Source organism: Microcaecilia unicolor, chromosome 2 (genome assembly GCF_901765095.1).
Source record: "Microcaecilia unicolor chromosome 2, aMicUni1.1, whole genome shotgun sequence".
NCBI lineage: Eukaryota > Metazoa > Chordata > Amphibia > Gymnophiona > Siphonopidae > Microcaecilia > Microcaecilia unicolor.
In genome coordinates this window covers 182,791,337-182,818,709 of record NC_044032.1, presented here as the reverse complement: position 1 = coordinate 182,818,709, position 27,373 = coordinate 182,791,337, and the positions used below count along the sequence as shown (strand labels likewise).

Genomic DNA, 27,373 nt, shown 5'->3' with positions numbered 1-27,373 from the left:
AGGAATGATAATTCAGCTTGGAAGCTCAATTACTATTATACCATAATTAGAGGGGATGCATTTCTCATGGAATGTGCTAACACATCATATGTACCTCAAATCTTCCCACTTCCTTGCGTATAGTTTTGGAGATCTGTATAAAGTCTCTCTCTCCTTGCTGAACTTTTGCTTCCCACTGAGAAAGAAAAACATGAACAGCTAAAATGTTCATACATACAATTTGCATGCTAAAGAAAAACAGAATTAGTTTAAAATTGAATATTGCTGCAGAACTGGGAAAATAAAGGTTCAAGGTTACAACATAATTCTGCTTATGTAGGAAGGAGGACAGGAATTTATCTTGGAAAACCACTGAACAGCCTAGTGATCTCCATAAACCCCAACTGTACATTAGGGACTTTTCTGAACGGTTCCAAAGATACCAGGATCATGAAATAGTGCTAATAGTAAGCACCATCTTGGATAAAACTGGCAAAAAACATAGCAAGGATAAATTATACTGCCCATTGTGCTCCCTTCTCATACTCTCTTGAGAACCAAGTATGGAGGAGTATGACTATTTAAAAGGTTTATAAAAAATGATATAGTGGCTGTTAGCATGCACTAAATGAAATAGAAGGGCATAATCGAAAGGGGTGCCCAAGTTTTCCTGAGGACGTCCCGGCGAAGGGGCAAGGAAACCCATATTATCGAAACAAGATGGGCGTCCATCTTTTGTTTCAATAATACGGTCGGGGATGCCCAAATCGCAAAATTTAGGTCGACCTTAGAGATGGTCGTCCCCGATTTTTGGCGATAATAGAAACCAAGGACGCACATCTCAGGAACGACCAAATCCAAGCCCTTTGATCATGGGAGGAGCCAGCATTTGTAGTGCACTGGTCCCCCTGACATGTCAAGACACCAACCGGGCACCCTAGGGTGAACTGCAGTGGACTTCAGAAATTGCTGCCAGGTGCATAGCTCCCTTACCTTGTGTGTTGAGCCCCCAAAACCCACTCCCCACAACTGTACACCACTACCATAGGCCTTAGGGGTGAAGGGGGCACTACATGTGGGTACAGTGGGTTTGTGGTGGGTTTTGAAGGGCTCACGTTTACCACCACAAGTTAACAGGTGGGGGGGGGGGGGTGGGCCTGGGTCCGCCTGCCTGAAGTGCACTGCACCCACTAAAACTGCTCCAGGGATCTGCATACTGCTGTCATGGAACTGGGTATGATATTTGAGGCTGGCATAGAGGCTGGAAAAAATATTTTAAAAAATTTTTTTTGAGGGTGGGAGGGGATTAGTGACCACTGGGGGAGTAAGGGGAGGTCATCTGGTCATTTAGGGCACATTTTTGTGGCTTGGTCGTAAGAAACAAAGGACCAGGTAAAGCCGTCCAAGTGTTCATCAGGGACACCCTTCTTTTTTCCATTATCGGTCGAGGATGCCCATGTGTTAGGCACGCCCCAGTCCCGCCTTCGCTATGCCTCCGACAGACCCCTGGGAACTTTGGTCGTCCCTGCGATGGAAAGCAGTTGAGGACGCCCAAAATCGGCTTTCGATTATGCCAATTTGAGCGACCCTGTGAGGACGCCCATCTTGCGATTTGTGTCGAAAGATGGGCGCCCTTCTCTTTCGAAAATAAGCCTGATAGCATGCATAATTACAAAACTATACAAAAATGCATCTCTCTAATAATCCATGACAGAATTTTTCACTGATTTGCTTGCCTCATCATTTTAGTTTTTTATATAACTGCAAACAGATGAAAATTAAAAGCAGAAGTACAAATGTCAAGAAAAGCCAACTTCTTTTGCATTCAGTATGGCACAAAAAGGGAAATGTACACTAGAGTAAAAGACTAGGCCCTTATCCTCTAGCTCAGTTATTCTCAGATTCAGAGGGAGTAAAATGTAGTCCACTAAGATTCCAAGTTTATTCATGATTTGACATACTGTACATTGGACAATTACACAGTTTAAACAAGAGTCAAAAAAGAAATTACAATAATAGTCTGGAGAACAGAGTATAGAATTCTACCCTCTTGTTCTCCAAACTATTATTGTAATTTATTTATTTAGTTATTGCACTTGTACCCACATTTTCCCACCTATTTGCAGGCTCAATGTGGCTTACAAAGGTCTGTTATGGCAGGGAAGAAATACATTTGGTGTAGCAAAGAGATAAAAGAAGACAAGAGGATCTGGTTATGCAGCTGTACAGTGAGACACTCTGAGTAAAGGAGTGTAAGGGTTGTGATCAAGTAGTTAAGGGTTCTCGAGGTAGGCTTTGTTAAAGAGATAGGTTTTCAAAGCTTTGCGGAAACTGTTTAATTCGTGGATCGTTTTCAGGTGAGTTGGTAGTGCATTCCACATCTTCGTACTCATGTAGGAAAAGCTGGACGCATGTGTTAGTTTGTATTTGACCCCTTTACAGCTGGGGAAGTGTAGGTTGAGAAAGGTGCAGGAAGATTGTTTAACATTTCTGGGTGGAAGGTCCACTAGGTCTAGCATGTATGTCGGGGCATCTCCATGAATGATTTTATGAATAATCGTGCATATCTTGAACATGGTACGTTCTTTCAGTGGGAGCCAGTGTAGGTTCTCTCTTAGGGGTTTTGCACTTTCATATTTAGTTTTTCTAAATATGAGTCTGGCTGCGGTATTCTGGGCAGTCTGCAGTTTCTTGATGGTCTGCTCTTTACAGCCAGCGTAGAGTGAGTTGCAATAGTCCAGGTGACTTAGTACCAGGGATTGTACCAGGTTTCGAAAGATGGCCCTTGGGAAGAAAGGTTTTACTCTTTTGAGTTTCCACATGGAGTGGAACATTTTCTTCGTTGTATTCTTCACGTGGTTTTCAAGTGTGAGATTTTGGTCAATGGTGACTCCCAGAATTTTCAGGCTGTTTGAGATGGGGAGTGAGATGTTAGGGGTGGTTATGGTGGTGAATTTATTTGTGTTATGTTGTGAGGTTAGTATAAGACATTGTGTTTTTTTCTGCATTGAGTTTTAGCTGGAATGCATCCGCCCAGGAGTGCATGATTTGGAAGCTTTGGTTGATTTCATTGGTAATTTCCTTTAGGTTTTGTTTGAATGGGATATAGATTGTGCCATCATCTGCATATATGTATGGGTTAAGGTTTTGATTGTCTAATAGCTTGGCTAGTGATATCATCATTAGGTTAAAGAGGGTTGATGAGAGGGGGGATCATTGGGGAAGTCCGCATTCAGGTATCCATGGGTCTGATATTGCCGTTTTAGTTGTTACTTGGTATGATCTAGCTGTCAGGAATCCTCTAAACCAATTAAGAACATTACCTCCAACTCCAAATTATTCTAGGATATGTAGTAATATTCCGTGGTTGACCATGTCGAAGGCACTGGACATGTCGAATTGTAGGAGAAGTATGTTATTGCCCATTGCAGTTTGTTTAAATTTGTTCATTAGGGTTACTAGTACTGTTCCTGTGCTATGGTTTGATCAAAATCCTGATTGAGATTCATGCAAGATTGAATGTTTATTTAGGTGGTTACTGAGTTGTTTCATCACTGCACCTTCTATCAGTTTGGTTATTAGAGGGATAGATACTACTGGGCGGTAGTTGGTTAGGTCATTTGTACTTTTCTTTGCATCTTTAGGTAGTGGAGTAAGTAAAATATTTCCTTTATCCTTTGGGAAAAGACCATTTTGTAGCATGTAGCTCAGGTGTCTCGTGAAGTCTGTTATAAATTGTTGGGGGGCGTTTCTTATCAGGTTACTAGGACAAATGTCTAAACTGCAGTGCGATTTGGCGTATTTTTTTGAGTAATTGGGAGACATATTAGATCGATAGCGTGTCAAAGTTGGTCCATGATCGGTCTGCTGGATATTCTCCATGTATTGGGTCTAGGCATTCAAGAAGGTTTGCATAATCAATTGAGTTGCTGGGTATAGTGGTTCGTAGCTTTATGATTTTCTCTTTGAAGTAGTTGGCCAGGTTGTTTGCTGATGGGGTATCTATGTTATTAGAGGTAACCAGTGTGGTATTTAGTAGATTGTTTACGAGTTGGAAGAGTTTATGTGTATCCTTGTAGCCTGGACCGATTTTAGTTTTATAATATGATCTTTTAGTCTGTCTGATAGTGTATTTGTATTTTCTCTGTAGTTGCTTCCATGCGTTAAGTGTAGAGTCGTCTTTTTTTCTTGTTCCATGCACGTTCGAGTCTTCTGACTTGTGTCTTTAGTTCTTTTAATTCTTCAGTAAACCATGGTATTGACTTTTTTCTATGTGAGGTTCTGGTTTGGAGTGGTGCTATGTTATCTAATATGATTCTGTATCTGTTGTCCCAGGCATGGAGAAATTGGGTTGAATCTGTTTGTGCTGTCCATTCGTTGTCGTAGATTTGTTGCCAGAACGTCAATGGGTCTATTCTGCCTCTCGTGGTGTACATTGTTTGTTCCTGTTGATGTTTAGAATGTTTTGTTCGCCAGTGAAGAGAGAGGTTCGCTTTGTAGTGGTCAGACCATGGTATGCTTGTCCATTTTGTATCTTTTATTGTGATACTTAGTTCATGTGAGAATTTGTGTGTAATTAAGTCTAGTGTGTGTCCTTTAATGTGGGTGGGGTTTGTGTTTGGCCATTGGAGTTCCCATAGTTGGAGGAAGTCTTTGCATTCACATACGTTTGTTAGGTTCGCATCTTCAAGGTGGAGGCTGATGTCACCTGCGATGAGGAGGTTTTGGGAAGAAACACAAGTGTTCGATATGAAATCCATTAAGTGTGTTTGGCAATCTTGCCAGTTGCCTGGTGGTCTGTAGAACAGGATAAGGTTTAGGTGGTCTTGTAGGGTTGGGTGGTTTACAGCATTTATATCCCACAATTTCCCACCCATGGGCAGGCCCAATGTGGCTTACAACAATCTACATAAACACACAGCAAGTCAGGGGTCAAACAATTAATGTCCTAGAAGTATAATGGGGAAAAGGCAAAAGTGAGGTAAAAAAAACAGAGAAAGAGCAGCGGTGAGTAACGTGACACCGGGGTAAAGACAGATCAGAAGGTAGAGATGCCTGGTGGGAGTGGTGCGTACGCTTTGCCAAATAGAAAGGTCTTGAGGGCTTTTTGAAAGTAGGGTGATCAGTAGTAAGTTTCACCTGTTTAGGCAGATCATTCCAGAGATGAACGCTAGCGTAGGAGAAAGTTGATGCGTAGGTGCTTTAGTATTTAAGTCCATTATATACTGCGTTAATGGAGGTTTAAGTACATTCGTTCGGATCTGTGGGAGTTCCTTGGTGGCAAGTTGATTAGGGTGTTCTTGTATGCAGGGGCTTCACCATAGATGATTTTATGCACCAGAACGCAAATTTTAAAAGTGATACGGTCTTTGACAGGAAGCCAGTGCAGTTTCTCTCGCAGAGGCCTTGTACTTTCAAATCTAGATGCACCATAAATGAGCCTGGCAGCCGTATTCTGAGCTGTCTGTAGTTTTTTCAGGAGCACATCTTTGCACCCTGAGTAGATGCCATTGCAATAATCAAGACAGCTAATGACCAGTGATTGTACTAAAGTGCTTTCCACTGCCAAGCATTTCTTTTTTGACTCTGTTTAAACTGTGTAATTGTCTAAAAAAATCCTCCAAGGAAGCACTGAAGAGGTCTGTCAGCGGAACCGCCAGAACTTCTCCAAGTTCCTTGAGCACACTCACATGTATTCCATCAGACCTCATTGTTTTGTCTACTTTTAGTTTAGCTAGCTCCTCACAACAGTCCTCTGAGAATGGGTCTTGGTCTACCATCCATCCATCCATCCCCATTTGCATTTGTTTTCTGCGGTCCAACCCCCAGCCTTTCATCTGTGAACAGTTTCCCCCCCCCCTTTTTTTTTTATATAAATGCAGTGAAAATAAGAATAGACAAGGATTAGAGGAAAGAAATGCCCCAAAACACAGCTCAAAAGGTAAAGGTTAGCCAGATATGAGTAGAGGGAATGCCAGCATGGGTGGTTTCCTCCACTGACTTTGAGAGGTGCCAACATGGGTGGCTGTCGACACTGTGTTGGAGACCTCACCACAGGTTGAGGGCCTGGTGGGGCAGCAAGAGGCATGGCAGGCACAAGCATCCAGGACGCTGATGCACTCTGTTATAAAAGCCTTGCCAAGTGCTCATGGAGCACGACTCGGATGTACTCATCAAAAGAGGTCACCAGGTCAGGCTGCTAAATGCTGGCAGTCGAAATGGGTGCCGGGTCCTGGCTGCAAGGAGACCTGCGCATCGACACCTTTTGTAAGGAGGGGGATCTGTCCTCCTGGCACTGATGCATTTCGGGGACCAGGGGTTCCCCTTTGGTGCTCTGGAGCTTCTGGCACCATGCAGGATTGATGCCGGTCATCGATGCTCCTCAGTGCCAAGGACGTCAAATCCTCACATCACCTCGGGATTAGGTCTGATGCTGACCAGTCCTGGAGGTCCTGCACACAGTCAGCATTGAGGCAGGTGGAGACCCATTCAATGCATGCCAATTCCCAGTGTCCGAGACAGGCCTAGCAGTCATGTGGACCAAAGCACCTGATGCAACACTTGCACCTCATGATATTTGCAACAATCGCTTTTCAGAAGCTTTGATAAGTCATACCCAAACCTAACAAAGATCCTCAATACATGCAAAATTATCAATCTATCTCCCTTCTCAATTCAGATTATAAATTACACGCTAAAATATTATCTAATAGACTAAAGAAAAGAAGATTATAGGTAAAGTTTTTTTTTTTTTTTACATTTGTACCCCGCACTTTCCCACTCATGGCAGGCTCTATGCGGCAGGCAATGGAGGGTTAAGTGACTTGCCCAGAGTCACAAGGAGCTGCCTGTGCCGGGAATCGAACTCAGTTCCTCAGTTCCCCAGGACCAAGGTCCACCACCCTAACCACTAGGCCACTCCTCCACTCTATATCGCCCTCTCAGGTAGGCTTTATGCCAAATAGGCTTATCACAGATAACGCTAGGTTATTTTTTCATCTTTTACACCTTGCCAAGTCCCATCTCCACCCTGTCATTGCTCTTTCACTGGATGCTGAGAAGGCTTTCGACAGGGTGGAATGGCCCTATTTATTTTCAGTTTTACAATGGTTTGGTGCCCCAGTACAATAGATAAAAATCAAAATGTTATATACTAATCCTACAGCTAGAATTATAGCAAACAATTCTCTCTCAGATTACATTGCTCTCAATAGAGGTACACATCAAGGCTGCCATTTGTCCCCTTATCTGTTTAACCTTGCTTTGGAACCTCTTCTCATAGCAATTAACTCAATGACTGATAAAACAGGACTGCTACACAACCTTCAATACAAAGTTACCCCATATGTGGAAGATATACTTTTGTATATCACAAATCCATCTCCTTCACTACCAGCACTATTTTCTTTAATACATTTTCCTCAAAAATTAGTCAATCTAAAACTGAAGTTTTGCCACTTAATGTCCATGCTTCCCATGATTCGCCAATAAGGATTAGTCTGGTCTCCCAAAAAATATTTAGGAATTGAGTTCCAACCATACACCATAATGGAGATATTTGGAGATATATTGTTAATAATATTTTAACTTCAAGAACATCCTTATAAATAAAAGCAATATCTCCTCCTTTCTTTTGCTACCCCTTTATTTTTTTCCCCTAGATAAGAAGATTTTATTACTTTATGGGCAAATGTCATCAATCAAAGGTTCTTATCTGATTTCAGCCACACCAGGAGCAGCACTTAGCTGCCTCAGAAGGCACTGACATTCTCCACAAACGCCCACCCCTCAAACAGACTCGGCAGCCCGTCTAGCTCCTCCGTAGTATTAAACAAAAACAAATTCTCTTAAAGAGACGCTTACCTTTTTTTTTTTTAACTCAGGAGAGAAAAGCAACCCCCGATTAGGCCCACAGCCCCGGGTGATGGAGGAAAGGTAGAGGGAGACCGGAAGGGACCTGGCACCACCAGGTGTACACCAGAAGCTACAAACAGCCACTCAACCCCTGACTGTGCTAAACTAGGCCCAAAGGTAGCCAGATCAAAGCAGAGCTGCACACAGATGTCCCTCCACCTGCTAGATAGAGAGAATACTGAGGTTTACTTGGCTGCACAACCTCGGAGGTTGTCTCTATCTTCACCTGCTGGTAGACGGACACAACCTACAAGTCTCTGGATTGATCTGTGGGATGCTATGGAATGTTCCATTATCAATGAGGTTCAACAAATGCTTCTTACTTGCTTCCAATTCCTACACAAGTTCCAGTGCTCCTCTGCTTGCTGAAGGTGGGAAGACTAAGATTCTCGACCTCTCAATTTCATGCACAGAGGACTGCAGCTTCAACAACTTATTTTAGAGGACATTAGATAAGTTTGTTCCTTCACTGTCTCGTTCTACACACTGGTAAACATTGGCAACAAGGCCTCTGCTGTCATCTTGGTATCCACATCTTTGCTTTTTTTCCTTTCTAGCTTTCTGCAGGATTTGCCAAGAAGCCCTCTTACATATCAATTCTTGTATCCTCTCTAACCCTCTGCTCTCCAGTATAAAACTACATTTTCTTGCAATTTTGGTCACAATTAACTCACTACTGAGGCCTTTTACAAAGCTGTGCTTGCATTTTTAGGTCGAGGTAAAAATCAGCTGGAAGTAAACTGCCGAGACACCCACAGGAATATAATGGGTGTCTCAGTGTTTACCATGAAGTAAAAACGCTAGCGCGGCTTTGTAAAATCAACCCTATGGCTGATATCTAATCCATTTACAGAGGGCTCAGCACAGAGTCAATCTTTGGGTGCCCCACTGAGACAGTGACCATCACTCATACCTTCCTCCTTGTATATTTCTTATCTGCACTTGAAACAAAGTTGCAGGCCTGCTTCTCAGACACAGTGAAGAAAGCAAAGAACCCTCCTCAGAAAGACATGTTTGCTGAACATTTTTTTTTTTTTTTTTGTTACTCAAGTTAAGTTTTGGTATATTTTTACTCTTCAGCTGTTTTGCTGTGATGCGCTACAGTTTTCTTTGTTGCAACCATCTGCTAGCAGGCCACTTCAAAAAATAATTAGGAATTTTGACAGAGAAAGAGAAATTTCTTCTGAAGTTTTCAGTGCTACAGCAAAGGCAAATTTCATGATTTTAGAAGACAAAGAACTTGGGAAAGCCACAAAGTGGCAAGAGTTGGAGTCTGAAAAGAAGTGGTGGAACTGCATTTCAGGCCATCCTCTAAAAATTAATCTCTAGAAATACTGAAGGCAATGTGTAATGATTTCATAGTACAGACTAGATCAACAAATGAAACACTTCTTGCACGGGAGGAGTAAGTTTGAAAAAAAATATTTTCAAACTTTTAAATCAGAGGAGAGGAATGAACAACTGAACGAAGGACAAAGTAGTCAATGATTAGTAACTAGTGATGCAGCAAACCAGACAACTGAATATTTATGATATAGATGTTTTCTTCTCCCTTTAACCCATCAACTTAAATTTTCACCTGAGAATACGGATAAGTAGAAAAGCAATATTTTCTAATACAGAGAATACTGAAAGTAAGTACATCTGTAATCGTTACAACTGTAAACATTTATTTTATGCATTTCACAAAGTTTCATACTACTTTATAACATATGGTTATAAATACTATGTTACTCAGATTATAAACAACGCACACCATTCCCCAATTTAAAAAACTTCTAAACCCTTACAAATTAAGAAAAACGTTCACTGACATGAACATTTTAAACAGTTCAATTAATTTTAAAAAAGGTCATTTCTAGAAGACTAATGCTCTGTATTATCATTTGTTCTTGTATTTTTCTGTACCTTTAAGACTTATTTAACTTGAGATGAATAAATTTACTGATAAAATGTGTTCTAAATTCAAATCAGAATGAGCATTTTATTTGCTTTACATTATATATATTTATAGAGTAAAAATAATCCTACCTCTTCAATTTCCTTAATGAAGCAAAGTAAAAAGAAAAAATACATATAATGAAACCTTGACAATTATAGTATTTATTTATTTATTGCATTTGTATCCCACATTTTCCCACCTCTTTGCAGGCTCAATGTGGCTTACAATACATCATGAATGGTGGAGACGTATAAGAAATAAACATTTATAATTACAGAAGGATCTTGGGTAGCATGATAGTAAAAAGCATGATATTAGTATAGCAAGCAAGTGTTATAAGACATTTCTATGGAGGGGTTCATAAGAAAGGGAGGAGGGAGATGGGGCAATATTTGGAAGGACAGGTAGGGTCCAATGAAGGTTTTTTAAGGAGTGGTGTGACTACAGCATGCTTGAAGACATCAGGAACAGTCGTAGTGGAAAGTGAAAGATTGAGAATATGACAGATAAAAGGGTATCCTGAAAACCTGGCCTGTTGCAGCCCTCAAAGACTGAACTTGGCCAAGACAGTTCCAACAATTAAATATTTACTTTTTTTGCTTACATAGTTACCTATAATAGCAAAAGAAACAAATAGAATAGCTTTCTGTCCTACTTACATATTGGCTAACTGAATGAGATGTTGGATAAGCAACAGAACTTAACAGTGGCAGCAACTGAATTTATGCTAATGAAGGTGAAGTGACCACAGTCTCTCAAGTTTCAGCACTAGAATTGGTTCTTTTCACGACTGATACCACAGAGGATGAACCGAAAACTAAAGCCTGCTTACAGACGGCAAAGCCGTAACAGGGTAGAGACACTGGAAGTTGTTATTGTTGTTGGTGGTGGTTACATGAAAAAAGGGCGCAGAGTTAAGTCTGGAAACTGTTCTTCAGTGTGACCAAGTATAATATCTTTCATCTGGGGTGCAAAAACCCCATTATGCACAATTAGAAAGACAGGAACTAACTACTGCTAAAACAAGAAAGGGACCTCAGAGGACCAGAAGGATGCCAGTCTGTAACAGAAGTAGGGAAAAGAATAGTACGCATGAGTGTTTAAGGAAAGACATAATGAGCAGGAAAAAGGAAGAAGTGTTGCCTTTGTGTATGTTTTGAAGGTGATTGCAAAAGATGAGGGCGGTTCAAAGCAGGACTTTCAAGTCCACAATACAAACTGTACACATGGAGGCTTAAAAAGCTCTACTATGGAGGAAAGAATGAAATGATATAATAGAGCAGTCAATATCTAGCAAAAAAAGGATGCTGCATTAATTGCAGAAAAAACACTAAATGACAAAGGACCATAATACTAAGACAGACAAAAAGAGGCTCAGAACAGAGCTTTTCAGAAGACCATGTTTGTAAGATGTAAGTCAAACCAAAAGTAAAAGTGAAGGGGTGAGGTGAGGTGGGATAATTTGGGGTCATTGAGAAACTCAGGAAGTTCTATCAATGGAGTAGTCGTCTTGCGAGTATAGCAGTGAAGCGAAAACCAGGAAGTCAGAGTGCAGTGCAGTGGTTAGGTGCAGTGGCCTGAGAACCAGAGGAACCAGGTTTCATTCCCATTGCAGCGTCCTGTGATCTTGGCACGTCACTTAACCCCCATTGCCAGGGCCGTGCCGATGCGGTAAGCGAGGTAAGCGCCGCAGGGGGGCGCCCACCTCTGGAGGGCGCCACCGCGGTGCTTACCCTCGCCGCCGAGGACTTTAAATTACCTGGTCGCAGGCTGCAGCAGCGTCGGTGAAAGCGCTGCCGACGTCTCCCTTCCCTTGCACTCATTGGTTCCCTCAGTGTCCTGCCTTTTTCTGACGTCAGAAGAAGGCGGACACTGAGGGAACCAAGAGCGCGGTGGGGGCGGTCCGCCCCGGGTGTCAGCGGGTGGGAGGTGCTCCGCTCCCGCTGCTCCCACCCTACCTTCTTAAAAAAAAATAAATCAGTAAAGCGGCGTGGCAGGCAGCGCAGCTTCGCGTCTGCCCTGCTTGTAAAACAGGTAGATCTCCTCGTCGGGCCTTCGCTCACTGGGTCCCGCCCTCGAGGAAATAGGAAGTTACCTCAGAGGAGGGCGGGACCCAGTGAGCGAAGGCCCGACGAGGAGATCTACTTGTTTTACAAGCAGGGCAGACGCGAAGCTGCGCTGCCTGCCACGCCGCTTTACTGATTTATTTTTTAAAAGAAGGTAGGGTGGGAGCAGCGGGAGCGGAGCACCCCCCCCCACCCGCTGTCATCTCGACAGAGCTGGTAGTCGGGTCGGATCAGGGGTGCCCAGATGGCAGAAGGGGAGGGGAGGGGATGGGAGCCCAGATGGCAGAAGGGGATGGGGTGGGGAGCCCAGATGGCAGAAGGGGATGGGGAGAGGAGCCCAGATGGGGTCTGGGGCTGAAAGGGGAGGCCCTAATGCAAGGCATGTGGATGAAGGGAGCTGGAACTGGGGGCTGAAAAGGAGGGTAGGTGGGATAAGGGGGCTAGTACTGGGACTGGGGGCTGAAAAGGGACAAGAGCTGAAACTGTGGGGACTGGGGGCTGAAAAGAAGACAGGGAGAAGTGGCTGGGGCTGAAGCTCGGGACTAGTGAGAGAAAAGGGCTGCGTTTGAAACTGGGGGCTGAAAAGGGGACAGGGAGAAGTGGCTGGGGGCCGAAGCTCAAGACTGGTGGGAGAAAAGGGCTAGGGCTGAAACTGGGGACTGGTGGGATAGTGGGGCTGGAACTGGGGGCTGAAAAGGAGGGTAGGTGGGATAAGGGGGCTAGTACTGGGACTGGGGGCTGAAAAGGGACAAGAGCTGAAACTGTGGGGACTGGGGGCTGAAAAGAAGACAGGGAGAAGTGGCTGGGGCTGAAGCTCGGGACTAGTGAGAGAAAAGGGCTGCGTTTGAAACTGGGGGCTGAAAAGGGGACAGGGAGAAGTGGCTGGGGGCCGAAGCTCAAGACTGGTGGGAGAAAAGGGCTAGGGCTGAAACTGGGGACTGGTGGGATAGTGGGGCTGAAAAAAAGGGGCAGAGAGAGGGGACAGATCCTAGATGGAAGGGGGAGCTTGGAGAAGAGACGGCTGAGGGGAGATATGATAGAAGTGTATAAAATAATGAGTGGAATGGATCGGGTGGATGTGAAGCGACTGTTCACGCTATCCAAAAATACTAGGACTAGAGGGCATGAGTTGAAGCTACAGTGTGGTAAATTTAAAACGAATCGGAGAAAATTTTTCTTCACCCAACGTGTAATTAGACTCTGGAATTCATTGCCGGAGAACGTGGTACGGGCGGTTAGCTTGACGGAGTTTAAAAAGGGGTTAGATAGATTCCTAAAGGACAAGTCCATAGACCGCTATTAAATGGACTGGAAAAATTCCTCATTTTTAGGTATAACTTGTCTGGAATGTTTTTACGTTTGGGGAGCGTGCCAGGTGCCCTTGACCTGGATTGGCCACTGTCGGTGACAGGATGCTGGGCTAGATGGACCTTTGGTCTTTCCCAGTATGGCACTACTTATGAGTGAGAGGGACCTTGATGGATGGGAGAGGGAGGGTAAATGGTGGATTGAGCGGACAGTGGAAAGGGCAGACAGTGGATGGAAGCGATAGAAAGGGCAGACAGTGAATGGAAGGGGGAGAGAGAGAGGGCAGACAGGGGCAGATGGTGGATGGAAGGGGCAGAGATAGAGGGCAGATGTAGATGGAAGGAGCAGGGAGAGAGGGCAGACATTGGATGAAGGGGACAGCAGAGAGGGCAGACACTGGATGGCAGAGAGAGAACAAAGACAGATGCTGGATGGAAGGAAGGAAGACAGTGAAAAGAAGATGAGGAAAGCAGAAACCAGAGACAACAAACTGTAAATAAAATATTTACTTTTATTTTTTTGCTTTAGGATACAGTAGTATTGTAGCTGTGTTAATAAATGTTTATAATAGGTAATCTTTTTATTGGACTAATTTTAATACATTTTGACTAACTTTCGGAGAACAAAACCCCCTTCCTCAGGTCAGGATAGGATACTATAACAGCACTATACTGTATTGACCTCAGGAAGGATGTTTTGGCCTCTGAAAGCTAAATGTATTAGTCCAATAAAATGGTATTATTTTATTTTCTATATTTGTTTTATTTCTATTTGTTAATTTGTAAAGTGGTGATTGGTTCTTGTTAGTTTTTTTCAAATTTACATCTGCAGTCTTTATATTTTGCACAGTACTAGGGGACATTTTCTGTTTCTGTGGTGTTGCATTGTATGCAGAGTCTGGCATCTTGGGGGTTCAGTTTAATTTTTGTCTAAATAGCGTTTGGAATATGTCCACTTTGAGAATTTACATCTGCTATCTTATTTTGCAATGTATAGCAATTTGTTTCTAAGAATATTGCTGACAATTCCTGTCAGTGTGGCAAGTGGTGAGCGATCATTTTCACCGGGGGGGGGGGGGGGGGGGGGGGGGGCGTGGCCGTGATCATTTTCACGGGGGGTAGGGGCGCCAACTGATAGTCTGCAGGGGGGCGCCAGAGACCCTAGGCACGGCCCTGCCCATTGCCCCACGTGCAAAATAAGTACCTGTATAATACGGAAACCGCTTTGACTGTAACCACAAAGACAGTATATAAAATCCTATCCCCCTTCCCTTTCAAATCCCACTTCTTTCCACTAAGGTTCTGTGTGACTTTGTGCAAGTCACTTTGCTGTCCACCATCTCAGATTGCAAGTTAGGACTACATTTACTAACATGTATTAGCCACAATCATATGTGTTAATGCAATTTAAATAATGCATGTTAATGCGAACCTTATAAACCAACATGAGCAGATCACATGAAATGTAACTTGCCTTGAGCTTGTGTTAGAAAGTTAACTATTCAAACAGATTTCATTGTGTGACCTCTCCAATGCTTCTTTACAGATAGACGTGGTTCCAGAGGACTGAAGATATGCCAACCCGAGATCCTCCACAAAACTGAAAGTAAGAAGGCGGCTGGGAACTACAGGTTAGGAAGACTGACTTTGGTGATGAATAAATTAATGCAATCGCTTCTGTGAGAGAGAATAGTGCAGGTTCTGGAGTCTGACAGGTAACAGGATCCAAGGCAGCAGGGTTTTATTACAGGTACTTCTTGCCAGATGAATCTGATCAATTTGTTTGACTAGATTTGGCATAATTGGACTCCAACAAGATATTTGACAGTTTCACAGAAATGACTTATAAACTGAGCACTTTGGTATGGGCTCTGAAGTGACTAGGTTAGAAACTTGGTGAGAGGTGTTAAAAGGTAGTGGCAAATGGAGTTCACATTGAGGAAAGTGGTTTTACCAGTAGTGTGGCCACAGCGATCGGTCCTTAGTCTGGTTCCTTTCACTAAGTGGTATTATGGAAGGGCTTGTTAGGAAAAGTTTGCCTTTGCTGTGGATGATATCAAGATCTGCAATAGGCTCAACCCCACGAAAGGTATTAAAAAAAAAAAAAACCTTGAAGAACATAAAACTGGAAAAAATGATCTAGTTTGGCAAAGTTAATTAAAAAAAATGAAGCATGCATTTGGAATACAAAACCCATGAAAAGTGGTACAGTATTGGGTGTGTGTGGGGGGGTGTTCTGTGAATGATAAGAATAGGATCTAGGGGTGATAGTATTTCATAACCTTAAAGTGGCCAAACAAGTAGATAAAGTAACAATAGCCAGAAGAATGTTTGGATGCACAGGGAGAGTGAGAGTCAAAAGGAAAATGGCGATAGTGCCTAATTTGTTGAGCCCTCAGGGGGAGTACTGTGTGCAATTCTACATACCGCACCTTCAAAAGGATATGAACTGGATGACTATCCAGATGGTAGCCACTAAAATGTTAAACAGTCTGTCATAAAACATATAGGGACACATTTAAAAACTCAAGCATCTTTATACCCTGGAGGAAGGGAAAGATAGAAGCTATGAGAGAGACATTTAAATATCTCCAAAGTGTAAATGCATAGAAGGCAAGTCTCTTTCAAAAGGCAAGAGACTCTGGAGGGAGGAGTCATAGGGTGAAGGTGAAAAGGGGTAAACTCAGGAGTAATCTAAAGAAATATTTTCTTACAGAAAAAGTGGTGGATACATTGAACGGTGTCCTAGGGGAGACAGTGGGAAAATGGACAATATCTTAATTTAAGAAAACATCAGACAAGTGCAGAGTTTCTCTGAGAGAGAAGAGATTGTAGAGCTGGATGGGCAGTTCGAACAGACCATATAGTCCTTCTGTTATGTTTGATACTATGAAAAATCCCACTGGTGCAAACAGAGGTGAGGCATGTTATGGGTGCTTGGCGCATGGCAATTTCCACGAATGTTCAGAAACAAAAATCTTCCCCCACTGTTTTTGTTGTCACCTCCACCCCACCCCACCCCCACCCCCCTGGAACTGAAAGCCATACTGACATGGGATATCGGGCTGGTGTGACAGATTCAGAAAAAATACATATTTCTAACATGTCTGATATAAGTGTGTATGTTGGTATTTCAGAAAATGCATGCATATGTGCCACATACATATTTATGTTTCCATTGCTGTGTTGATCCTATTGACATTTTAGATGGTTTTGATTATAAAACAGATACTCCTGTAGCATAAAACTAGTACCTACATGTCCGTTTCTTGATTGATTTTAGAGCAGGCTTTATGTCAACAGATCCTGTTCTAAAATACTAAAGGAACTTGAGATATCCCAACTTGGAAGTCTCAGTTCTGATTTGTACATAGTTTCTAAATCTGCCTTTAATACGGTAATATAAAGAGAATTTTTGGGAAAATGGAAGGCAGAAAACATGCTCTCTGATGCAGAAAACAAAGTCAATAATAATCAAATAATCATAGAACAATACATATTTTAATAAAAAATGGGAAATATGCTTTTTCAAATCAAAATAAAAAAATAAAAAAACACAATACCTCTTTTATTTCATCCTTAGCCTGCTGCAATTTATCAGGCCTGTTGGCAAACTGAAGTTTGGCTTCTGCCTCCGCTTCTTCTGTAAGTTGATCTGAGCGTCTTGCCATTTCTGCCAGCACTTCATGCGCTGATCAAATACACCCTACACAAACAAGAGTTTATCACATTACTGCTATGCACAGATTATAGAAACAGCTTTTACATAAAATTTTTCCCCTATGGGTAGAAGAAAATTACGTAGGCACCCACAAGTTCAAAACAGCTTTATTTGTTTCAAATGACACTAACTGCAGTTTAAATTTCTAAGTAGAGGTATCATCTCAGATTTCATTTCCAGACAAGCTCTGTAGCAGCAGCAGCACCAAGGCAGTAGAAAGGATTCAAGTTTATTTCCAAAAAGTGAGACAGCAGGGTGCTAGTGCAAGGGACAGCATATTCATCTACTACTGCTGAGAGAGAGTTAGGACCCCCCCCCCCCCCCCCTACTAGTCATGTAGTAAATACAGTTGTGATGTAGTTCACTAGAAAAAGTAAATGTATAAAATGATTTTGATTTAGTCACTAGAATATAAGTCTATAATAGACTTCTGTGTGCACACAAGAAAAAAACTACTACTTATTTCTATAGCGTTACTAGATGTACGCAGCGCAAACAAGAAAAAAAAACTGTACACACGTTTTTGTTTTGGTGAAACAGGCTTTAGTCATGTATAAAATGTTATTCATAAAATTTAGGTTCCAAAAATGCACAATCTATCTTATTCTGAAGAGTTTTAGTGCTGGGATGAAAATGAGTACCAACATCCTACTATATTAAAGAATATATTTTTCATGCAATGCATAATTAACCAGAGAGTGTGTCAAAGATGTGGTTAATTGTAGGTAAGTTTACAAAAAAAAAAAAAAAGGTCTAGACAAGTTCCTAGTGGAAATGCTTCCAGCAGTGGCCAATCCAGGTCACAAGAACCTGGTAGAATCCCAAACAGTAGCAAGATTCCATGCTACCAATTCCAGGGTAGCAGTGGCTTTCCCCATTTCTCACTCAATAGCAAGACTATGACTTTTCTTCCAGGAACTTGTCCAAACCTTTCTTAAACACAGATATGTTAACCGCTGTTACTACATCCTCTGTTAATAACTTCCAGAGTAACTACTCATTGAGTGAAAAAAATATTTCCTCCTATTTGTTTTAAAAGTATTAACATGTAACTTTGTGTCCCCTAGTCTTAGTACTTTTTGAAGCAATTGATTCATGTTTACCCATTCTATACCACTCAGGATTTTGTAGGCTTCTATCATATCCCTCCCCTCCCCCAGTTGTCTTTGCCAAGCTAAAGAGACCTGACCTCTTAAGCATTTTGGTGGCGCGTCTTTGAACCTTTTCTAATTCAGCTATATCTTTTTTTGAGATAAGATGACCAGAATTGCACACAATAATCAAGGTGAGGTTGCAATATAGAGGCATAACAGTATACTTTGTATATTAAACATGACCAAGACTGAGCTGCTTACCTTTTCCCCTAAACCAACCTCTCCTCCCCCCCCATTCTCTATTTCTTTGGATAACACGCTCATCCTTCCTGTCTCATCAGGTTGTAACCTTGGGTCATCTTCGACTCCTCCCTCTCCTTCTCTGTACATATTCAGCAGACTGCTAAAACCTGTCAGCAAAATTCGCCCTTTCCTTTCTGAGCACACTACCAGAACCCTCATCCACACTCTTATCACCTCTCACTTAGACTATTGCCAACTTGCTTCTCAAAGGTCTCCCACTTAACCATCTCTCTCCTCTTCAATCTGTTCAAAATTCTGCTGCACAACTAATATTCCGCCAGTGTCGTTATGCTCATATTAGCCCTCTCCTCAAGTCACTTCACTAGTTCCTATCCATTTCCGCATACAATTCAAACTCCTCTTATTGACCTGTAAGTGCATTCACTCTGCAGCTCCTCAGTACCTCTCCACTCTCATCTCTCCCTACATTCCTCCCCGGGAACTCCATTCACTGGGTAAATTTCTCTTATCTATACCCTTCTCCTCCACCACTAACTCCAGACTCCGTTCCTTTTATCTTGCTGCACCATATGCCTGGAATAGACTTCCTGAGCTGGTACATCAAGCTCCATCTCTGGCTGTCTTCAAATCTAAGCTAAAAGCCCACCTTTTTGATGCTGCTTTTAACTCCTAACCCTTATTCACTAGTTCAGAACCCTTATTTTATCATCCTCACTTTAATATTCCCTTATCATCTTGTTTGTCCTGTTTGTCTGTCCTAATTAGATTGTAAGCTCTGTCGAGCAGGGACTGTTTCTTCATGTTCAAGTGTACAGCGCTATGTACGTCTAGCAGCGCTATAGAAATAAGTAGTAGTAGTAGTACTTTGTCTTATTTTCTATCCTTTTCTAATAATTCCTAGCATCCTGATTGCGTCTCTGGCTGCTGCTGCTCACTGGGCAGACAGATTTCAGTGTACCCACAATGATACCTAGATTCTTTCTTGGGTGTGCTTCTAAGGTGGAATCCAACAGCAGGTACACTATGATTTGGATATTCCCCCCCCCCCCCCACCCCCCCCCCCCCCCCTCCCCCCCCCCCCCCCCCCCCCCCACCCCCCCCCCCCCCCCCCCCCCCCCCACCCCCCCCCCCCCCCCACCCCCCCCCCCCCCCCCCCCCCCCCCCCACCCCCCCCCCCCCACCCCCCCCCCCCCCCCCCCCCATGTGACTTACTTTGCCATTGTCCACATTAAATCTCATCTGCCATTCTTTATAAAAGTTTCCACTATTTGGACCAGCATCGACTTCAGGCATACCGGTCTGTAATTTCCTACATTACCTGGAACCCTTTTTAAAATTGGCATTATGTTGGCCACCTTACCATCTTCAGGCACTACAGACAATTTTAATAGGTTACAGATCACTAACAGTAGCAATTTCATGTGTGAGTTCTTTCAGTATTCTGGGGTAAAACGGTTTAAATATTAGTACTGATAAGGCTTCTTGTATTGGTACTGCCAATGCTTTTTGGGTTGATTACCTATGCTCTTGAGGCCAAGAAGCTCTCCCAATTGTTGAGGAGTGATCCATTACTTGAAATACATCATCCTGGACCTTTTCACCAATGAGATTGTCTCCTGTACAGAGTTTGTCTGTTAATCTGCCATGGAGGTCCTGTGAGACCTGATACTTTGAGCCTGAATGTACTCTTGGAGGCTCAAAATGAAGCTGGCTATTTGCTTTTGTGATGGACATGGGGAAATGAGATATCTTCCAGATTATAAACTATAGTACTGCATTTGTAGTAAATACAATACTGTATTTAAAAAGGGAAATACACTGTAAAAGTATTTAAAAGTACAGTGCAGTATACATATGAAGTAGTGCATATGAGTTTATCTTGTTGGGCAGACTGGATGGACCGTACAGGTCTTTTTCTGTCGTCACCTACTATGTTACTTTGTAAGACTGTATATTGGTAATGAAGCATTTGAAGCTGGTATGCTATACTCTTAAGCACTGAGCTCTGCCATACCCTTTCCCATGGAATCTAATTTTTTTTTTTTTGCCAGGGGTCTGGTTACTCTGTGATTCAGAAACCATGTTCTTTTTCAAAGCTGTTTCTGAAACTGACAAAGGACAGTTGATGTTGATCATGCCCTGGCAGTGTTAGGATTTCATAATGTAGCTCAAAATGTCTAGAAATAGGAGGTATGGAATAAAGAGTTTCTTCCATACAGATATAGTTGCAATATACCATGAGCTGGGATAGCTATTACTTTCCTTACCACAGAACAAGACTGAAGAATAGACAAAGTCCTTTTCATTGTAGTCAAGAAAAGGGCTTTTGCAACCTTTTGCACAAATATCAGTAAGCACATTCCTCAAAGGATTGATCCACCTGCTTTTCAGATGATGGATCCAGGTTAGATATAGCTGCGCCCACTGGAATAAGATCTCATTGAAAAGGGACTCGGTGGTGAATAACTTGGGAGACCAAAATGGCTATGATGAGCAGGAGATACAGCATGGTCTGTTTTTTGGTGATGGTGGGAGGGGTTTGAGGAGTCTGCTTGGCTAAGGAGAGGCCTAGAGTAGAGAGAGCCAAAAGAGGACAGTAGGAATCCCCTTCCAGGTTGCGGGGATCCCACGAGGATGGACCCAGGCCCGCGGGAATGGACCTAGCTCCTGCGGGATCCCCCTAGAAGTGCCTTCCCTCCTCTGAGCGCAGGGTACCCTCCCAGCACATACCTCAAGCTACCCTGGTGATCTAGTGGCTTCTTCAGGGCAGGAAAGATCCCCATTCTTTCCTTCTTGCTGCCATGGCGCTGATCTAGTCTCTGCTTTTTAAAAACGGCTGCCGAGACTTCCACGGAAGTCTTGCAAAGGCCACTGCTGGAAGTCTCAGCAGCCTTTTTAAAAAAGCAGAGACAGCGAGAGGATCAGCAGCAGCGGGCAGGAAAGAGTGGGGATCTTTCCTTACCTGAAGGAGCCACTAGATCACCAGGGTGCCTTGAGGTATGTGCCAGGAGGGCACACAAGGCCGGAGGGGAGGTGAATGGATGGAGTCAGGATGATAAAAAGTTGAAGCCATTTAGGTGTGTCTGTTTCCCCTTTCTCACACTGCCGTCATCGCTGTACACTCAAAACAAAGCAAGCAAACCTATGAGCTGCTGCATCCACGTTGCTGTTCTTTATTGTTGGAGGCATTTTTATTTAATCTCAATTATATTTTCAAACAGGCTGGCTTGTGCAGCATATGATGTACATAACAGAATAACTTTTCATAGGTAGAGTATAAACTGTAATCAATGTGTCTTTTGGAGGATCTGGTTATAGGGACCCCCTAGCACTGTTATATTTGTGCAGAGATTTTTTTTTTTTCTCCTGGTAAAGGGTCACTAAGACATCTTGTTATGAGAATCAGGTGCTTAACATTCAGAGTTTCTATCTATTATTTATGACATTTATACAGTGCTTTTTTTGAAGGAAAAAAGGTACTGGTACTCATTATGGGCAGGTCACCATCTATGGCTTCACCCCTATGATAGCCACACCCACACTGGCCAAACCCCTTATACCAGCCATGGCGAATATAAACAGGCATCGTTGAAAATATTATACCAGTATAGGAGAAAAAAAATTGATTTTTTTTCCATTATAATTTCTGTAAGCTGTTACAGCTCCAGTATACCCAGTGCAAAATAAGACAGCAAATGTAAATTCTCAAATTGGACATATTCCAAACACTAAAATGAAAATAACATGATTTTTTTCTATCTTTGTTGTCTGGTGACTGTTTTTCTGATCATCTGTTCTCAACTCCGTTTCCAGGGCTTCCTTTCCATTTATTTCTTTACTTTCCTCCTTTCTTCTTCATTTCCAGCCCTACATCCATAAGTAAAAGCTGGGTCCTCCTCTGTGGAATTGACTGGAGGAGGTATAACGTGGATCCAGCTTTTGCCTATTTTCTCCATCCATGTGCAGTTTTTCTCCTCTCTTCCCTTTAACTCATCTCCATCCATGTGCATCTTCTTTTCCCTTTCCTTCCCTCCATCCATATCCAGCATTTCTCCTCTCTCCTACCCTCCCATCCATTTCCAGCATTTCTCCTCTCTCCCCTCCCCTGTATCCATATCCAGAAATAATTCCCTCTCCTCTATCCAAGTCCAGGATTTCTCCTCTCTCCCCAGTCCACCTCTCCATGTCCAGCAATTCTCCTCTCTCCCCTGCCCTCCCCCTCCATCCATCCATTTCCAGCATTTCTCCTCTCTTCCCTCCCCTCTCATCCATGTCCAGCGATTCTCTCTTCCCTGCCATCCCCTCCATGTCCAGCATGTCTCCCCCTCTCCCCTCCATGTCCAGGGATTCTCTCTTCCCTGTCCTCCCCTCCATGTCCAGCACGTCTCCTCTCTCCCCTCCCCTCCAGCAATTCTCCTCTGTCCCGTCCTCCCCTGCCATCCATGTCCAGCGACTCTCCTCTCTTCCCTGCCCTCCCCTCTCATCCATGTCCAGCGATTCTCTTTTCCCTGCCCTCCCCTAACATCCATGTCCAGCAATTCTCCTCTTCCCCCAGCCCTCCCCTCTATTCATTTCAAGCATTTCTCCTCTCTTCCCTACCCTCCTCTCCCATCCATGTCCAGCGATTCTCTCCCCCCTGCCCTCCCCTCCACATCCAGCATGTCTCCTCTCTCTCTCTCCCCTGCTCTCCCATCCACATCCAGCGATTCTCCTCTGCTCCCTGTCTTCCCATGCCATCCATGTTCAGTGATTCTCCTCTTTCCCTTGCCCCCCTCTCATCCATGTCTAGTGATTCTCCTCCCCCCCGTCCTCTCCTGCCATCCATGTCCAGCGTTACTTCTTCCTCCCTGTTCTCCCCTGCTATCCATGTCCAGTGATTCTCCCTCTCCCTGCCCATCCTCCTTCCGCTGCCTGCTTGAGAGTCTGGGCCCCTAGCATCAGCCAATGCAGCAAATAAGAAAGGCTGCCGGCGTTGGGGGCCTTCCCTCTGCAAGTCAACTTACTGTTTCTGCATAGGCGGGACTCGCAGAGAGAAGGCCCCGACGCCAGCAGCCTCTCTTAATCGCTGCACAGCGCTGAAGAGGGGAGCGAGAGGAAAGGTGCAGGCCAGTGACTTGGGGGGGGGGGGGGGGGGGGGAGGAAAAAAAAAGTGCCGGTACACCATTCTGGCACAAAAAAGCCCTGCATTTATATCCCACATTAAACATGAATTAGGTGGAAACCCGGGAGGCATTTAAAATCTTTTTCTTTCCTGTGCCTACTTCAAAAGAAAAAGATAGCATGTAGGAACTTATTGCTTTTGTTTTGTGGACTACAGTGGCATATTATAAAAATGCACTTGCCTTTTTTATTGCTACTTTTTCACAGAGAGGTATTGAATAATTATGGAAGGGCTTCCTTCATGCAGAACTTTTGTCCAACATCAGTCTAAATGTGCCAACATTGTTCAGTTCAGCACACTATGAGCCGTCAAGTTCATACAAAGGTAATTATGTTCGGTAGAAAATAAATCTGTTGCTTCAGGCTGCTTGCTATGTGAATATTCCACCACTGTTTCATTATTGCTACCAAGTATTACGTATTAAGGGCATTTGCTTTAAGCTTTGCTTTAAATCATTGATCCAGTCCTTACACGTTTTTGCTTTTTAAACCCAAAGGTGAATCCTAAGGGTGGTTGAACAATTAGGCATAAACTGTGTTGTTTCTGACTTTACTTGTTTTGGAATTTGGACTGCTTTGGGTCCTGTGCTGATCTGTACATCTGCTGTCCTAGAGTAAGGAAGAAAATGATTTATGCTACTTTTACTATTTTTTTTTTTTTTACTGCTTATAGAATCTGGCTTTCTGGGGGAGGGGGGGGACAAACTGACTGTGGCACAGCAAGGGCTGGGCAGGCCAGGAGCTGGGATGGAGAAGATTACATGCAGCAGGGATGAGTTAGATTCCTGCGGGGACGGCTTAGACAGCGGGGATGAATTAGATTCCCCACAGGGACAGCCGGGAATCGATTAGATTTCTGTCCCTGTGCAACTCTGTAGCACAGTGATCAGACTGTTTTTTTGTTTGTTTGTTTGGGATGAGAAGCTTCCTTATGGGAGAGGTACTCAGATTTGTGTGGTTTTTTTTTTTTGCATAGGTGCTCTCCTTCTGAGACTGACAAGAGTGCCGTCTTTCCTACTGTCAGTATGACTCTACCCTAAATCTGTTGAAGAGTGTTTCTTGTCTTTGTTCTTTGTGTACTCACAGCCACCTCTGACTGCAGCTCCCAAAGAAGGCAGTCTGTGGTGAGAGAGGTGGTGGTGGAAGGTGGAGTGGTGGTTCTGTTTCTGTGAACCTTGCACTCTAGAGCCCTATGCACAGGCAAGATAAAGGGCTTGCTGGGTTGCCAATTTCGAATTGCTGCCCAAAGGACTGAGTTGTTGAGAAGGAGAGGAAGTCTGTGGCATCGAAGGAGCAGGCCTGGAAGTGGTGCGGACATGCTCAGGAGAAAAAAGTGAAACTCCCCGTGGGACCTGTACTGCAGAAAACTGATGAACTTATTAAAAATAAAAATTATAAGCAACAATGGTGATAGAATAGTAAAATAAAAGCAACTTTTGACGGACACAGGCAATTCTGAGGAGGGCACACAAGATTCTATCACCTTCAAGTGTGACCGCATTACCCTGCACAATCTATGGAGAATGGCAGCTCTCTCTTGGCAGTCCTGGTCATAAATACCTGGCAGACCCAAGAGAGAAGTCTTATTTTTTTAATAGTTATTTCCAGAGATAAACAATGGGTTTCACAAGCTTAATTATGCACTGCAGAGAAAAAAACAACAAAAAACCTCTTTCTACAATTCATTTTTACTCTGCTGGTTGCATGGTCTGTCCTTTTGTTTTCGTGTTTAAAGGGTAAACTGTCCCCTGGTTAACCATTACACTCTTCTCATGATTTTACACTATCACAGCTCCTTCTCAGTCATCACTTTCCCAATCTAAAAAGTCCTAACCTGTTTAAGCCTTTCATAAAAGGTATTCAGTTTTGTCATTTTTTTTGCTGCACCTCTTAGATTTTCTTCCAGCTGCATTATACTTTTTTTGAGATGCAGTGACCAGAACTAAATTTAGCTAACCCTTTTCTGTAACAGCTCAAGGTGTGTTAAGGTCAGGTACAGTAGATATTTAGGGCTTATAATAAAGGGTTAAGTGACTTGCCTAAAGTCACAAGAAGAAATCAGTGACATTTTAACTCTGGATTCCCTCGTTGTCAGCCTTACTGCTTTAACTATTAGCCTACTCCTCCATTCTTCATTTTTTTCTTGGGCAGTGACTAACTCAAAACTCAGCAGTTTTTTAACCTGTATTTTGAATTATTTTCCCTTTGGGCATCACCTTGCACTTCTTCACATTAGATGTCATATGCCAGTGGTTCCCAACCCTAGCCTGGAGGTACCCTAGCCAGTCAGGTTTTCAGGCTACCCACAATGAATATTCATGAGAGATTTGCATGCACTACTTCCACTGCCTCCTATCTGGTGGCTTTTTAATTTCCTAAGGAGTTTCTCCTAAATAGCTTTGACAAATGCCTTCTGAAAACCCAAAATACACATAAAAACATAAGTACTGTCATACTGGGTCAGACCGAAAGTTCATGAAGCCCAGTAACTCCCTTTTCCAACCATAGTCAATCCAGGTCACAAGTACCTAGCAAGATTCCTAAACAGTAAAAAAAAAAACAAAGTGATTTTATGTTGCTTAAGCAGTGGATTTTCCTACGTACATCTTAATATAATGGTCTACGGACTTTTCTTGTAGGAACTTGCACGACCCTTTTTTAAACCCTAAGCTAACATTTTTACAACATTCTCTGGCAAATAATTCCAAAAGTTTAACAAATGGCTCACTTTTAGTCATATGCTTGTTTACACCCTCAAAAAAAAAGTCTAATAAATCATGGTGACTCATTTCTATTAAGCCGGATTTATCTGGTCAGTAATATTTAAGAACCATCATCAGGTTTCCACCTATCACTTCCCTAATCACCTCTAGAGTCCTTTTAAAAACTGATTTCACAGTGACCACCCTACCATTCTCAGGTTACAGATTACTAGGCACAGGTTAGGTTTCGCACCAGTATTTCATCAGGTTTTCCTTCTGAAGTGTGATAAGGATTGAATCCAAGTCACCATTCTATTCCTTTCATTCAACAGAAATAATCACTGTATTAAAAGCAAAGATATTTACCTATAGCTAGTGTTCTCTGAAGACAGCAAGCCACTTATTCTCACATGAGGGTGACGTCATCTGACGGAGCCCCAGTGTGGATGCTGAATCACTAGCACTAAATAAAGTTCTAGCAGTGTCCCACTGTGCATGCACTGGTACCTTCCTGCCTGATGCTTGAGAGTGGATCCCTCAGTCAGGTGAAAAGCATAAACAGTACAACGTAAAACAACTCCTAGGGGAGGTGGGAGGGTATATGAAAATAAACGGCCTGCTGTCCTCGGAAAACACCAGCTACAGATAAGTATCTTTGCTTTCTCCGAGGACAAGTAGGCTGCATTATTCTCATATGTGGGAATCCCTAGCTACCAGGCTCACAGAAAACAAGAAAGCTACGATAATAGAGTCTTGAAACACTGAGACAAACTCCAATCAACCTGAAGCTATATACATACTAGCTATGTAGATGCAGCCTGGAACAGAATAAAACAAGGCTTAGGAGGGTGGAGCTGGATTCTAGACACTGAACAAATTCTGCAGAACTGCCTGACTGAACTGCCTGTCGCATCAGGTGTCCTGATCCAAATAGCAGTGGGATGTGAACGTGTGGACTGAAGACCACATTTCAGCCTTCCAAATCTCAAGTGGGCTACCGACACAGCCATGGTTCTAACATTATGATCAGTGACATGTCCCTCAAGAGTCAACCCAGACTGGGCATAAGCAAAGGAGCTGCAGTCTGCTATCCAATCTGAAAGTGTGCATTTGCCGATGGTCACCCCCAACCTGCTGGGGTCAAAAGAAACAAAAAGCTGGGTGGACTGTCTATGGGCATTAGTCCATTCCAGATAGAAGGCTAAGGCTCGCTTGCACTCTAAA

At 43.1% G+C, this 27,373-nt stretch overlaps 1 protein-coding gene across 1 annotated transcript in view; it reads right to left on the bottom strand.

Annotated features, from left to right (window-relative positions):
• Positions 1-27,373, bottom strand: part of SNX2 (sorting nexin 2) — a 154,171-nt gene that overhangs the window by 7,261 nt on the left and 119,537 nt on the right. The window contains 3 exon segments of the mRNA XM_030193541.1: positions 95-175; positions 16,772-16,845; positions 16,848-16,914. Coding sequence (XP_030049401.1) covers positions 95-175; positions 16,772-16,845; positions 16,848-16,914 — 222 coding nt within the window.